Source organism: Nestor notabilis, unplaced genomic scaffold (genome assembly GCF_000696875.1).
Source record: "Nestor notabilis isolate BGI_N333 unplaced genomic scaffold, ASM69687v1 scaffold33946, whole genome shotgun sequence".
NCBI lineage: Eukaryota > Metazoa > Chordata > Aves > Psittaciformes > Psittacidae > Nestor > Nestor notabilis.
In genome coordinates, this window is record NW_009932970.1 from 6,745 (window position 1) to 23,455 (window position 16,711).

Consider the following 16,711-nt stretch of genomic DNA (forward strand, 5'->3'; position numbering starts at 1 on the left):
ATTTTCATAAGAATAGTGTCCAGGAATAAATGATCACAAGCAGCTAACACAATCCCATAGAACTTCATATTAAGTACACAGTACATACACTTTAAGACTTCTGGAATACTTAGGGCTAACTCCTGGCTGCATCTCAAGCTTCAGTTCTGAGGGGGGAAAACCCCAAAGAAACGTGCAACTGCCATGACATGGTAACGTTCAGCTGCTCTTAATGCTATACCAATTCATACCCACTAAGAATCAGATTGTAGACTCTTAAGCCACCTAAGCAACAATGTTAGCTTAAAGCTTTGCTGCTAATTTTTGTGACACAAAGCACCATAGAAGCCACTGCATGAAAAAGAGCGAGGATTTATGTAATCTCAGATACATCAGGTGAATTTTATATCAGTGGTTTTTTTCCCCACTGAACTGTTACCATTTCACTGATGTTGCTCACCACATAAGAACTATGAGGTTTTAGTTTAAAACAAAATCTACTGAGTTTTAATTGCAATGTTAGATTCTTAAATAATTGTAATCTAATCACATTTGAAAGATATATGTGAGTCTTAAATTAAGGCTGATTTAATTCAGGAAAGAATATAATGCTGAAAGACTATTGATTTCCATCCTTACAGCAACAAAGGAAAAAAATATAAAATACCAACCCAACCTGTCATGGACATTTTTTAAATGAAAATTCAAGCAGCAAAAACATGTTTGGAAACTCAGGGAAAGCGTAAGCTCTCCTAGAGGACATTTATCCTAAGAACAGCCAACACAGACAACTGAAACATTTATTTTGGAATCAGTCTATAAAAAAGCTATTTTAACATCTTTCCTACACAAAAGGGAAAAACAATTAACCCTTCTGATGGTGCAACATCTCACCACTTTGTTATTCCCCATCAGTCACTAAGTGTTTTCTGTGCAAACCAGCCACTAGAGGGTAGTGGTTCATAATTACCGAACACATACAAAAGTACGTAAAGTTTTTATAATTTGTTTTATTTTGACTTTTAAACCACACCTGCATACAGCACAGCCTCAATGCGGTCCTTGATGTGCTCAGCGTTGCTCTGCGATACCAGCGGAAGGTGAGATGTTCCATTAGGAGATGGCACCACAAGAGGTCCCACTAGAAACGCGCCAGCGGCGCCCAGGTAATTGAGCAGCGACGCGATGGCGGTTGCTGTGGCACGTTCATCCGGAGAAAACCATGTCGTGGAAAGAAACGGCGCTGCGTTCATCACAGTTGGCCCCGCCAAGCCATTCAACAGCTGCCCTCCGTGAATGAGCCTGGAATAGAGACCACAGCCATTTGGATGATAATTGCTTGCCCTTTATTTTTTTTTTTTAACTTAAGAAAGCATGTAAGATCTGGAGTGCTGGTGATGGAGCGACTGCAGAGAGAAATGAAAGTCCTGTGCAAAAAAAAAAAAAGGATACTCTATATACTAAAAGAAGCCCAATTAGACTCATTTAAAGAATCCAGAGCTACTCTGGTCTCACTGCCTCAGATAAATGGAGAAGCAAATGTTCTCTTCAAAGAAGGAAAGGAAGAGGGAATAAAAGGGACTTCATCTGCAGAAAAAAGGTATCATGAAAGAATATAAAGTATAAAAGGTGTAGTAGCAGGAAAGCTTTAAATTACAAATGTCTTAAACCTGACCCCTTGCCTGCATAAATCTTAACAGTAGATTTAAATTAGTTATAGCAGATCCAAAATTGAAACACTTCAAAATACCCTGCATATTTTTTCACTGCATTATTTATTTTTATTTACACACTCAGATGAGCTTGATGTGCCTACAGATGAGGAGGCTGAGCCATTGAGGTTTCAAAGAGAATCGTCTTCTCCAGCAATCTGGTCGTTCTCAACATACTGCTGAAACAGCCAAGCAAATCAAGATTTTTCTCATTTTTCACACTCACTGGGATTTAACAGATCAAACTGATGACAGGACAGAGATAGTACTTCCAAGCAGTGAAGTCTCTGCAAACCTTGGCTAAATATTAGTACAATGAGCCCATACAGAAAGGACTTTCTGAAGGCTTTCCTACATATGGAAGTCAGCCAGAAACACTCCACTTTGACTTTTCCAAAAAGTGATCAGCCATGAAAAGAAAAAACATTTTGGAAATTATATGAAAACTTGATGTCTAAAAACCAGCTAGAGAGTCAAACAAAATACTGCAACCCCCCAAAAGCAGATCTACCCATTTTGCAATAAAATGGTGGCAGATGATATTTTTAAATGGGTGGTGTTCTTTTAAGCATAGAAGGAACTTGATGTTATTGCTGCAAGTCTTGAGTTGTCAGACATAAAAACTACGGTCTGAAAACAGGGAAACATAAGCTGGCATTTAGGCAGTGTTTCAAGCCACAAATGGCTGAATAATATACAGCGTAGCAGGAGATTTTTAAAGCACACAAAGGAATAAAATATGCAAAAGAAATGCTGACAGACTCTTTATCAAATTAACAAGCTAGACTGCAATAAAAAGGAATAAATGCTACTGATTCTCAGTGGATTAGAAATTAAATTTTCAAACAAGATTTATATAAATATACAGAAAAAGAAAAAGCTATTACATATCATCTGAAGGAAACACTTTCTGAGCTGGGACAGAAGTAATATCCACTCTCACATATAAGCAACTTTTTTTTTTTTTCTTGAAGTTCACATAGCGGGGATAGATTTCATTACTATTTGCTCATGAGGCGCTTCAGACATCACCAAGGCATCATCAGACCTTTCAAATGCTTGTTAAACTGGGGGCCCCCAGTAAAATAAAATTAAATAGGTTTACATAAATAAAAAGCACTGTCTAAATAATGCTCTGGTACAGTTTTCTGGACAACAGAGTACATTAATCCCTTAAGGTTACTCTCCAATCCAGTATATTTTGCACAAACTAAGGTATCCTTGTGCACTTTGCTATTTTCATCCTACTTATCTCACTACAGTAAGTTATTCTCAAACCTATCCTGAACTATTCCATGGTATTTGCAGAGCTATGCTACATCCCGAGAAAGAGCTGCACTTCAGTAGCAAGTAAGTTCACTTATACTACTGTGATATATCTACTCTGTAGCAATCCTAAGTGCAAGTAAAACTCACTAAAACCAGAAAAAAGTACAATAGTCCTGCAGCACCTATGGGTATGTAGGCTCTTCACCAGGCAGGAAAGTTCTAGAAGAAAAAACCCAAATAAACCACCAAGAAAATCACCAATTTATATCTTGTGAGAATTATACATACTCTTTTCATGTACTTATACTTCCAATGTATCAAACTCTAGCATCTGAATAAACCTCTATAAATGACCTCTATACTCAAGGGAGAAACAGATACTAATTTTACTCTGGAGATCCAAAGGAAGAAAGTAGTATCTTAATCCAGAATTTTAATTCTATATTACCTGTCTTTAAAAAAAAAAAAAAAAAAAAAAAGAAAAAACCCACCAAAAAAACCCCACAAACCAACATAAAAGACAATTTTTGCCTCTCTGTAGGTCTCTTCCATCAGTGTTCTCCTGGCTGCTCGCTCTCTCTCCTACTCTCCCTGCCTGGTGTGCTCTCTGTTTCCACAAATTTGCCTTTCCATCTGTATTTCTAGCATTTACCAAGCTTGACATTACCATCCAGGGCAGAACATCTCTTATCTTCATATCAATAAACAGTATTTTCAGACTAAATTGCCACTGATATACAGGCTACTACCTCAGTACAAGAGATACTGAGCTGCTGGAGCAGATCCAAAGAAGGACAACAGAGCTGGTGAAGTGTCTACAGCATATGTCTCCCGAGGGAACTGGGGTTGTTTTGTATGGAGAAGTGAAGGCTCAGGGGGGACCTTAACGTTCTCTACAACTACCTAAAAGGAGGTTGTAGTGAGGTGAGGGTCAGCCTCTTCTCCCAAGTAACAAGCGATAGGACAAGGGGTAACAACGGCCAAACACACATATATTTATATACACACACACTTCTTTACATGAAATAAATATCTCATTTATTCCTAAACTGGTCTCTGAATTGCAAAAAGATGGAACAAGGGTTAGTTCAAATACAGCAAAAGAAATTAGAGATGAAAGACTCTTATTGTACTATATTGTGATCCATTTTCCAAATTATTGTCAAGTCACATTACAAATAACTTAAATTATATGATTTTCATAACTTCCCTGACAGAAGACTTTATATGAGTATTTAAGAAGTATCCTGGTTATACCTGCTTTATTAATTCCTCGTGTCACCGTTGCAACATCCTAACAGGCAACAGCAACAAAGAAAAAACAAATATAAAGCTATAAATACTGAAATTACAGTATCACTGAGCAAATTGGGTATGAAAAGTGAGATTATATAGAAAAAAAAGAAAAAAAAGAAAAAAAAATTTATTTTGGTGATTGATGATAGTACCACATATTTAAGATGGGAAAGAGCTTCCATTTACACTCAGCTCTATTTATCTTGTGCTCCCTGTATGGGTTGAAACTTTCCATGCATGGTCACAGTCCCATCAGGTACTGGATTTGTTAAGCTATTTAAAAGCTGTGTGTTGTGTAACACTATTTCTACATAAGAACCCCAGACACTTAGTGTTTCTACCACAGTATGTCTTAGGCCTGGACTTAAATGAAAGAAAATCTCATTAGTTTCTGTACTCAGATGGGGAAACAAAGGCAACAGTATAGGGAAAATTACTTACCTAAAAAATAAGTTTTAATAGAACAGATTTAAACCAAAATACTAAAATACACCTCCAAAGCTCAGTTCTAAGATGTGTTAATTGAACTTGGTTGGGAAGGCTAGGATTGGAGAAGTCATATCTGGATTTTAACACATTTTCACCTTTTCTTTGAGAGGCAGCACTGGGCCATCAGCTTCAGTGCATTGCTTTAAATCTTTTAGCAGCTATTTTCTCTACCAGCTTCTGATGAGCCCCTGGTCAACTGCAAAATTAGATTCCTCTGGGTCCTCGTGAAGACGAGATTTTGGTTCCTTTTTTAACTTGAAACATTTACCATGCTGCTCCTATTAGCTGCCATGTGAATTGACCACTTAGTCACTATTTAAACTTCTATACACATGCAGACAACAACAACAAAAAAAAAAAAAAAATAAAAATCAGCAATTGAGTTTTGCTGCTGTTGAGCAAAGTGCAAGGAGAAATGAAGTCACTGAGAGTGCTAGCCTGCTGCTGCACTAAGTCATTGTTGTAGCGTGCCTCTTAGTCTGAAAAAGTTTAGTAGGTGAATTGCTGATCCTAACAACACAAAAAGCAACTCCAGACAAAGACGTTGATATTTTACATAAATGGATGGCTGATTTTTCTTTCACGTCTGACAATTTCACTCATTGAAAGAAGTGGATTGCTCAACTCCTGCTAATTTGGAAGACAAATACGTTTATATAGCGATTAGCTCATTGTGGGAACTACTGGAAGCAAATGAAAAAGACCTTTCCACTGGAGGACTTCAGAGCACTTTTCAAGAGCTATGGAATTTAGCCTCAGTACATGATAACAAAGCAAGTAAATACATCCTCTATTCTAGAGTGTCTAACATTGATGTATGATGCAAGTTACTCACCCAGGAAAAGGAATACGAAAAGACATGGACTTATCCACATTATACATTAGCAGATTTATTATATGTTGAAGGGAACTGATACCAGTTTTCTAAAGAACCATCTCCGATTTTTCACAATCAAGTTACTACAATAGGACAGAACTTTTCCTTTAGACTCACAAAAACAAATCCAACAAAAGCACATTCTATTAAATAGAACCTGTTCAGGTACCTTTTAAGGCAAAGATAGAATTAGGGCAGTCAAATTCATGCTTTATAGCAATTCACTGCTCCAGAGTACGGGGAGAACCTGATGCAAATACTGTTCTGTTCATAACCTGAACAGAGTGCAGTAAGGCCCTATGCCTGGAAAAAGACTGGAAAATAAAAAACCTCTGGGTGAAGTAATGAATTCATCTATTAAAAATAACATTCTGATAGATGAATTTCATGGAAATGTACTTCCTTTCAATATTTTCATTAATGATATATTTATACTACAAAAGCTTTATGCCTTCTGGATATTCATGGATTGAAGCCATTAGCAATTTTTAGCTTGTTTTTAATGCATGTGACCATTGATATGTGGAATAACTTAAAGCTGGTTTTCCTCATCAGTAACAAAAATATTACAAGCAGAAAGCCTGAGTCACTGTGTGGTACATTTTTTCCAGCAATAAAGTGAAAAAGAAAGAGAAAAAACTTTAAAACATGCTTTTGATCATTTTCATCAGGAACTGGGCTTATGTTTTACCCCTGTACAAACCATGGCCTCAGCACAGTTGGTCACATCATTATGGGAGTGGGCTTGGAGAGGACCATAGCATCTCCCAGGCATCCCAGCCTCATGCCTCTTCTTCCACTTTTAAGACAAACAGCAAACACATTTACAATGGTCTGAAAAACAGTGAGTTTTGGGTTTAAATTTAAAAGGATTGGAAAAACAGAGTTACTCCAAAACTATTATTACTGAGAGTCTGTGAAGAGAGTGACAAAGACTTGCAAGGAGAGGAAGCAGCAACCTCAGGCCAAGACCTGTTATCTCTATTAGATGTACTGACAGAGGAAAGGGATGCAGTGGGCATACAGCAAGACCCCTGGCACTGCAGTGACAAATCCACTCACATCCTCACATCACCACACCAGGTTATTGTGCAGCCATCACAACTGTCACATGGATGAGAAGAAGGTTTCTTCACTTAAAGCTTTATCCAAGTTTGAAGGATGAAGGCACATGAAATCAAAGCTTCTTTTTGGCTTTTTTTTTTTTTAATTAAAGTTTGTTTGGTTTTTGTTTTTTTTTTTTTCTTATTTTTTTATTTTATAAAAGCTAACCCACTCCACAAACCCATTATTAAAAGAAAATATCTTTAAAGCAACACTAATGGAGACACACTGATCAAATACGAACAGACCCAAAATAAACAGCATTACTGTAAACACAAAGTAGGCAATTACATTATGGGCTGATGAGGCAAACAAGTTATCAGGGAAGGGCTCAAGGACTAGCTGCTCTCAGAGCTGCCATAGGAGAAAGCTGTTGGAGATTACTTAGCATAAGGCAGGTTCTAAGTAGGATTTTTTAGGAGAAGAGTAAGAGTGTACAAGAGGTACAGCAAATTAGGGAATGAGATAAACAAGACCTATTTAAACATTCCTGAGCAATTTTTCTTTGGCCAGTGAAAGAGGAAGAGGGTGTTTTGATTATAATGCAGCAACTTTGATATAAATTCGATTAATATGAATTTTTCTTTAAGGACAGAAATTAGCCAACAGAATAGAGTCACAAGACTAAGGCAAAGAGCTCAATATGATTAAAAAATTAAAAGCTTTCTACAGTTGAGTATAACACCTGCCATCACAAGATGCGTAGCTTGGGCAGCAGCAGGCGGGACCCCTGGGCAGCCAGGGGGACACTTATGCACCTACCAAATCCACCACTACCATCGACAAATAAGCAAAGCAGGAAAAAACAGTTGCCACTTAGGAACAACTCGCAGGACCTCTCATTTGAAACAGCAGCTTTGGAGCAGAGGTTAAAAAATAAAACCTGTGTATAAGATAAAGCTGGTGGAGGTAATAAAAAACAAGCTAAACTGTTAAATTACACAGTTATAAAAATCAAATATTCCCCATGAGAACCTACCTGTGAATGACCTGTTACCTTTTTTCCCTGCTTACCTCTTTTTCTGATACTAGGGATTAACCCAGCTCAGTTTTCTCCCAGCATTGCAGCCAAATACAAACCAGCAACTGCCATCGGCACCAGGCAAGTGCTTCATGTTAACATCTTCCTCCTACACTCACTGAGCTACAGCATACAAATAGGTGTGTTTATTCATCTCTTTACTCCCAGTACCACCCTTTAGATTAAATGCTTTTTTCATTCCACTTCCCCAATGAGTTAGAGAGCACACAACTTGCATCACACACTGTCTTTATTTCTTAGAGGCAGAGCCTTTTACCATCCTTTCCTAAAAGGCTCTTTTCATCCCCTGGAACACTTTATTCCCTTTTCTTCACAGCTGCTCCAGTCTGGGGTAGTTTTTTTGAGCACATAAGTGTGTTCAGTATTGCCAGGGAATACAAGAATCCTAGTATATCTTGTCTTTACTGGAACTGCCTCTTCTGAGGTGCCCCTTTGCATTTTTGTGCAAGAGAATGGTGATTCACGGTTGCTTTAGAATTAGAAAAGACAAATAATAAAATGATCATTGTTTAGGTTTTCAGGGATGAAAAATGCAAACCATGGAACTATTAAAGAATAAGTCTAACAAGAATAAAATACAATGTAGGTTGAAACTATCTAACAGAACAAAATGTACTAAAAATATGGTAAGAGTGAATTTTCAAATATAATAAAGGAAAAAGATAACATCAACATATGATGCAAAAAAAAAAAAAAAAAAAAAAAAAAGAATCCTAAGAAGTAGTATTATTAAACAAAAAAACCCAAAAACCTTTACAGGATCTAAATTATTGGTGTGTGCCCCATAAATGATTCTGTAAATAACTGCTCCTGTTTGCACTGTCATTCACAATGTTACTGTTTTGCTGGCTTCCCAACAAATGTTTTAATGGTATTTATTGCCAAAGAGCACCCTCTCACTGCCCTGACTCAAGGCCCTCAGTAACTACTTCACTGTTGTGAAATCTAATGTGAAGGTCAAACACCACCAGCCCACTGCATACCACATTGTAATAAATTGCTTGATATATTCAATACAAATGACAAGTTATGTGACATCCTTTACTTCCATGTCTTTAATTATCCTGTCTTTCGAAACATTTTAAGAAGTCTTACATCACACAGTCAGTCTTGAAAGCCACAAATTTATGGCTATAGGCTGATTTCACCATTTTTTTCCTTCCTTCTTGTAAGTTTCAGTTCATACAGCTTTTTGCCTAGATTTATTATTTTACAACATATGGAATACCTAAGATGTATGTACATCTATTCATAAACAAAGAATATGAGATAAATATGAAGTGTTATGTGTGTGGGGGGAATCAATCCTGATTCTGCCTATGAAAAAATGGCTTCCTAGCAATGTTAAGGTTGAGGATAAAGTAATGAAATTTTAAAATAGTCCAATGAAAATATTCACTCAGTGCCAAATAACAGTCAAAAAGGAAAGGACTGGACAAAACACAGGCAAAAAGCGTTAGTGATGCTCTTATAACCTTCAGGGAAGGCAAGAAGGTACAAGTTCAGGAATGGTCAATTTGATATCATCGTTTTTAATGTTCTATATAATTTACATTAGCTATGAAAGTTAGAAAGAAAATTAGAAAGGATTCATCATCTGAGCCTTAACTTTTAAAAATCAAATTCATTGCCTCATATCTGGCACATTTGACAAACCCAGAAGTGCATGGTACCTAAAAAAAAATTCTTTTTAACCTCAAAGTCTGTATGATACACACAGTAACCTCATAGGTTAGTGGGCTAGGGAGGAAAGCAGGTAGGTAAGCACATTACTATTCCATGTATAAGATGGTTCCTCAATCTCACATGCAAGTCCATACTTCTGCATTTTCACCATGCACTCCCGCTTCAGTCTTCACTGAATTTATGCAGTTCTGGCATGGATTTCCACCACAGTTTTAGGTCACACACTGGCAGAGAACAAAAATTCACCATAAGGAACAGCTGCTTCAAGATACACACTCAAATACGCAACCTCAATTTTCACTCATACAAGTCACGCATATACACAGGCATCATGTGAACTGAAACAAGAGGTTAAGGTTTGTGTTTAAAACATGACTCGGAGAACTTGAGATAGTCTTAGTCTGCTGTTACACACTAGAGCAAAAATAATAATTACAGACTAGAAAGGAGCTGAAGAATGCACTTGGATATTACAGGTCTGCGTAAGATAAGGTGCATAAAGCAGTCAGGATTAAATGTCAGTCTTAACGGTAATTTCCTCATGTCTGTGATTGTTCTGATAGGCAATGGGCTTTAGTAGCTTTCCTTAATGTTAAATTACAAGAGCTTAGGGAGCAGAGACAGCTACAAAGTAGGAAAAAAAAACCCCAAAACTAAACCTGACAAACCTCATGAACGTTCTTGCAATTTTACATATCTTAACTCTGACGAAGCATAACTGCCCCACAGAAATCCTTTGGTATATTACTGCAGAATACCCAGGGACTGAAGGAACATACTACAAAACATGTAAAAGCATTTAAAGAAATTCCAGTTACACTGGCTTCTGAAATGCTCCAGTATTAGCTTGTGTATGATCTTGTACATCTGGCTCTGTAATGTTCAAATTGTTGTAATAACGCATATACACATTCAGAATAAGTGTACAGTTTAGTGCTCAGCCAGTTGTTGCTAATGCATTAAGCAGTAATGTTAATCAAAAAATATTACTTTATTTGGTACCACACTTCAAGTAACTGATAAAAACTCACCTTCAGCCTTAGCCCTCATAAAAATGCAGGTTACCTGGTATAACAGCACACGGTTTGTACAATTATTTACAATGTCTCAAGAAACATTCACTGAAAACCATCCTTTTGCTTCACGCAGTTAGCTGTAATTAATTCTCTGTAGACTTTTAATCAAACTGTGTGAAAGATCAAACTACTTTCTCAGGTAGAGCTGCAGTTCTTGATTTTTTTTTTTTTTTTTAAGTAGACTAAGAAATAAATAACTCAATTTCAGCTGGAGATGATGCATATTTTCACAGCATGAATAAATGAAATTAGCAACCTTTTCCATCAGGATTCTGCTCATGCTCTTTTTTTTCCCCTCCATATAGTTTTCAATAAAATGTATTATATTTTATTTCATCAGACTCTATACAGTCCACAGCCTTTCTTTTCTTTGGATGTTTCTCCTTAGGCATTTATTTCATTGTTCGCCTATGTCTACTCACTGCACTTAAACTGGAAAGACTTGTTTAAAGGTGATCAGAACACGTGGAAATTCTCCTTCCCACTCCCCAGATGATACCTCACATTTGAATCTCATTTGGGAATTTCTTCTTGGGTTGTTACTGTCTCCATCCTTGCTTTAGCAAAGTCTAGGGCAGCACGAATCTTAAATGAAAAGCTATGTAAGACATCACATTTCATTCAACTCATCTGGCCCATTAAAAAAAAATAAAAAAACAATATATTTAATCCAAGACTGGTCAGAACAGATGACGTGGATGTTCAGCAGCCCTTTGCATCTCGAGAAAAGGTAAAATAAGGGCACAATGAGGACAGCTCTTCCTGGCCACCTTAATAGTACATTTTTGCCTTGAAAGGGTCACTGTGAAAGGTAGCACAATATGGTTAGTTCAGCCTCCCCTGCTCACAAAGTCCTTAAACAGCACGGTGAAATGGGCAACTGGCATCAGGAGTACCTTGGGTGCTTCCTTATACTTACTAAGCACCAAAGACCCAAAACTGCATCCCTCTGACTTGCCGCACTGCACTTAGTTTTACAAAGTCATTCGTAACATACTAGCTACTTACTTCTGATCGGGGCTAGTTTTACAACCAATGCATTTATTACATTCTCATTCTTCTCTCTAAACCCTTTCCTTTGGTAACCCTTTACCCATAGTACCCAGTCATCTGCCTTCTACTTCACACCAAACATTTTCTTTCTCAACTTAAAGGTTTCCAAAATGATTTTAGGGTAGGGATAGGCAATACTAAGGAGAAAAATGAACACTCTGAAATAATACAAGGACTGCCTAGAAGCTGACTAGAATTCAGGGAGAGGAACTAAACATAAAAACCTTTTCTAAGTAAGTTCTTACTGCTTACATATTATGCAAGGATAACTAGTGAATAGATACTGCTAATAATGTTTTTAAAGAAGCAGAAAAATGAAGCAATGCCTGTACTCCTTCCTCCTTCAGCATAAGGCAAAAGAAAGGTAAGAGAACAAGTAATGATCCATATTCCCTGGCTGTATAAACTGAGTGCAACACCTGTACTTACTGAGGATTCTGAGGTTCAGGACATGCTGACAGGACAATTGAATTGTTTGGATTGTGTGATTTTTAGGAAGGAATCTCTGTCACAAACTCTTACATTGCATGTGTATACAAGTCATTCATTTCAACCGCAGACAAAGTACAATGCTGCTTTGGAATACAGACTGGAAGAGGCTACATGAAAAAGGCCATTTTATGTAAAGTCATCTGTCTCACTGCACAATCCCATACATCCAATATGAGAAACATGAACTAATTATATAACATTTGCATAGAAATTACATAGTTTGGGTTTCTGTGGCGTGATTCCCTGTGTGATCTCAGGCCAGTTTCCAAACCTCTCCAAATCTCTGCTTTCTTGTTTGCAAAGCAGATTAATATTAGTTATGCAGGACGGGGTGAGGCTTAATTAAGTTTGTAAAGAGCTTTCTGATCTTCAGATACTATGTAGAAGAACTAGAAAAATCCATTTAAGAAGCAAAGAAGCATGTAAGCCCACATCCACACAATAAATATTTGGTGTATCAAATTGATGCAGAAAAATTGTACTAACATTTCTTTGCAGAAGCAGCAAAAATTGCATTAGCAGAAAGCATAAAATATGTATATTAAAAATAATTCACTTACTTCTTCCTAATTTCTAGGTCTGAAACTGGAACACATCTCAGGCCAGCTCCCAGTACCATGAGGGATGATGTTAGTAATACAGTTACCCTCAGACCTAAGATGAAAAAACAACAGTATTTTAGAAGTTAAGTCAGCAATGTTACAAAACCAATATTGCCTAAATATATATATATTTACATGCAGTCACACAGAAGTAATACAAATATCTTTCATATTATAAACATTTTGGTGTTGATATTAATTACAAGTAGATTATGAAAACCGAAATTCTTGGAAGTGGAAAGTAAGAATAAAAGTATCATCAAAATGTACACTATTGCCTTCAGCATTGGAAGGATCGGGAATATGCTCCAGTGTGTGATCTGAAATCTCGGAAGATCCAATGACAAATCTGGAATTGTACATTCTTTTCCAACTACTTAATGAACACAGACACAGCACTGTTATTGTTTTCTTCTGTAATGCAGATACCCATTTCATCTTGAAGAAATAACCATTTATTCAGGGAAAAAAAAAAGTTCAAGTTGTTTGGGTTTTTTTTGCAGTCCTTGCAATCAGGCCAGGTTTTTGCTGTGCTCAGCTCAAATATAGTTGTAAATATAGTACATCAGAAAAAAGCTACAATTGAATAATGCCTTGAATAAGTTTTTTCCTCATACTGCGATTCTCAACTGAGAAGCACTTAGATGAGAAACAGCTTTACCTTAGCACTGCAATTCCTTTGCCAGCAGTTTACTTGCTGCTGCTAAGGTGTTTCCATCAGCAGCAAACAAAAAGAGAAAGGTGACAGCTGAGAGGCTTAACCTCCAGAATCTTGTAAAACACCAAAACCATAAATATGCACAATTAAAAATCGCTGATACAGTGTATATCTGTAAAGTTGGAAAACTTGAAACAATTTCACAGCAACAAACAGAAAATAAAAGGCAGAACATAATAAAAGCAATTAAATGATAACAAACACCCAGCTTCTCTAAGGTTCAGGTGAAAATAGTAACTACCCAAAACACAGACAACAGATAAACAACAAGTTCCTATGACAACTCACCTAACAAAGAAACAATTTCCGTTCTTTCTAAACCTGCTAACTTCCCTCTATGTTAATGACTCCTGTAATCAGTACAATTCAACCAGTTGTCACATTAAATATTTTGTCTCCATGTGAATTTAATGGGGCTTTTAGAGCAAGTATTTTTCTAAAGTGAAATTTTAAAGTACAAGACACCTCTTGCTCTTATTGAACAGCTCTTAGTGAATTTCACTCATGCTGGACACTGCACAAACCAAAACAAAGAATGCTCATCTCAAACAACCAAGCCCAAGCCAATCCAAACAAAAAGCAGTTAATGTTACAGGTTGTCTGAAATGGAAGTATGACTTCCCTTGGTATGGATCAGTCATTAACAAAAGGAATGCTACCTGCAGTCCTGCAACTCCAGACACCTCATCCCTGATGCCCTGGAGAAGTATCATCAGATGAGAATATTTGTTTCCTTGAAGGGTTTCCAACACCCGCCCAGACTTACTTCCTTGACTTTGTGCTCCAGCAGCACACATGTTGCTGTTAAACTGGTTTTTCAAGTGTGTGTGTGTGTGCGTGTGTGTGTGTGTGTGTGTGTGCGTGTTCAGAAAGCCCTAACTAAATGCCTGGATACCACAGATGTTCAAAATCTTCATGATTTCCTCGTTCTCTTGGCCACCATGTGAGCCTTCGTGACATGCTTAACCCCTTATTACTATATCGCATATGCTGTCGGCCTAATCATTTGTATCAAGAACGCACATGTGATGCTTTTGCCTTTTCTCCTAGGAAATGAGTCTCAGTTAGCATTGCTTTTGTGCATAATGAGAACTTGTGTGAAATGAGAAATAGAATTTTATTGATGGAAAAATCAAAACACAAGTCTCAACTGAAAAATCTGAAGTTTTCCATTTGGAAGTGCTGCTGCAATGTTACAGGAAAGCTCTAGTAACATACATATCACCTTATTTTCCAGTTAAACAACAGTCTTCTTGAATTACATTTCACAAAGCACAGCATGTCCTGCCTTCCAGGAGACACAAGGACAGAGACAGCCTGGAAGGTCCTGCTCATAGGGTGCCACAGGAGGCACAGGCCAGGTGTAAGCCCAGGGCACAATGCTAAGCAGGTATTATAGAGAAATTTAAGTCACCACAGGAAACACGAGGAGTCTTTCCAATTAAAAAAAATATTTTATTTTTAATTTTTAAAAATATCCCCCAAACAAAAAACACAAACAAAAAAAAAAGAAAAAAATGTTTTAAATGTGCAAAAATGTTTCCTAAGAAAAACAACGTGCAATTCAGTGAAAACCAAACTGGATGCTGAAGTTTTACCCCAGCCCTAAATTTAAGTTTATCTTTAATGCCGACCTTACATGTCTGGCAATTTTAAAATATAATTACCAATTAAAGCCTCACAATCATATGCATTTGATCTCTTCAAACATTCTTTGAAGTCCTTGTCTTGAACACTATACACAGCAATGCACCATTTCTAAATGTTTTGATTGCACAGGTTATTCTTTTGCCTTTTTTTTAACATATCCCTAAAAATTCTTTCAGTTAAAGCTCCATGTTGAAAATGATGACACCAAAGTGAACAAGTAAAAGACTGTCAGACAAGCAGCGTGTTAGACATTTTCTTTGCTAATTACATGATGTATTTCTACCCTCTAAGCACCTTCCCCTTCTGTTTTGCTTCACATTTCAACTCTCTGAATCTACCCTCCTTTCCACCTTTGTTAGAAATTGGTCTTTAATAGTATTTTTATAATTATTTCAGTATTTTTGCTTTGAGCACTGCAGTGGTCCTTAATCTGAATTGGACATCTTGTATTACTCTGTAAGGCGCACCCGAGTGTTTCAGATAGCAGCACACATCATGGGGACAATAAGGCTAAGTAATCAATCTAACCTGAAAAATAAGCCTGTGAACCCCACAAGAAATTATTCCTCTAGTTTAAAAGATCTAAGCAATTTATACAACCAAGATTCTGAGTAGATGTAATTAACTTCATTAATTTTACCCTGCAAATGCGTAAGGAGAGGGGGAGTGATGAGCACTACAGTTTATTAAAAGCCACAATCTAGTCTCCTTCCGTCAGAGATTTCTGACACATGGCTGGAAAGGGAAGAAAGTCTTTTAAATAGATTTTCTGCCAATGGAGAAAGTTTTCTGTTCTCTAGAGCCTTCCTCATTAGCTGTTCATTCCCACCCTGCTCTTGCAGGAGTTCTCTGGGCCCCCCAGGTGGCAACTGACTGTTGAGCAAAGTGTGGCCACGTTCAGAATGGCCAAACAGCATTGACAGCAACAGAAAAGTCTCAGCTAGCCAGAGAAATTGAGTCAGTAATAAGAAGACATAAATTACCATATATGAGTGAAACGGTCAATATTGTTCAACTGTTTAACCCTCCTGTGGCTAATAACAGTCTGCTTTACAACTTCAGCAGCCCACACTGCATTTGCTGGGTTACATTTATTTTTAAAACAACTACCCCCGAACTCCTGCCACTATTAGAGATTTAACACAAACTCTCAACCCACAATCCTCCTAACTCTCCTAAAAAAACACCTTTTAATCCTGCCAAGACCATGTTGTACTAGTAAACCTTACTGATTACCTCTGCCGTCAGGGTATGCTGATCAGATCAGGCCCCTGGGACACTTCTAGCTGGCCCACTAGCTTCCTCTCCCCTCTGATGCTGAGAAAGCAGCTGCTGCACACACACTGTGTGACGAATCCAGGGCCCCCACCATCCACAGCACAACACAGAAAACAAGCAAAACCCAACCACACTGCAGCATGGTCTCATGCAGGAGTGGGAGGCAGCGGCTGCCAGTGGCACCCAGCTCCTTTTCAGCTCCCTCACAGCAACATACAGCGACAGCATCCCATATGTGGGTGTTGCACCCCCCAAAATGCCTTACTTTCAAGATGCTTTTTAAAGCACATGAAAAGAAAATGCATTCCCCCTCCACTGCGTTACTGACTTGGAACCCAGCAAGTGATTTATTATGCCTAGTTTAATAAGAAATTTAATAAAAGATGTT

At 37.4% G+C, this 16,711-nt stretch overlaps 1 protein-coding gene across 1 annotated transcript in view; it reads right to left on the minus strand.

The window, feature by feature from the left end:
- The window catches only part of LOC104407379 (disrupted in renal carcinoma protein 2 homolog), a gene marked incomplete at its 3' end in the record, with an annotated part of 19,992 nt that extends 5,800 nt beyond the window's left edge, over positions 1-14,192 (minus strand). Inside the window, exons 1-3 of the mRNA XM_010016648.1 lie at positions 14,162-14,192; positions 12,636-12,729; positions 1,013-1,281 (exon numbers count right to left, since the gene is read on the minus strand). Of these exons, the coding sequence (XP_010014950.1) occupies positions 1,013-1,281; positions 12,636-12,729; positions 14,162-14,192 (394 nt within the window). The remainder of the gene's footprint in view (positions 1-1,012; positions 1,282-12,635; positions 12,730-14,161) is intronic.
- Between the last annotated feature and the right edge of the window lie 2,519 nt (positions 14,193-16,711).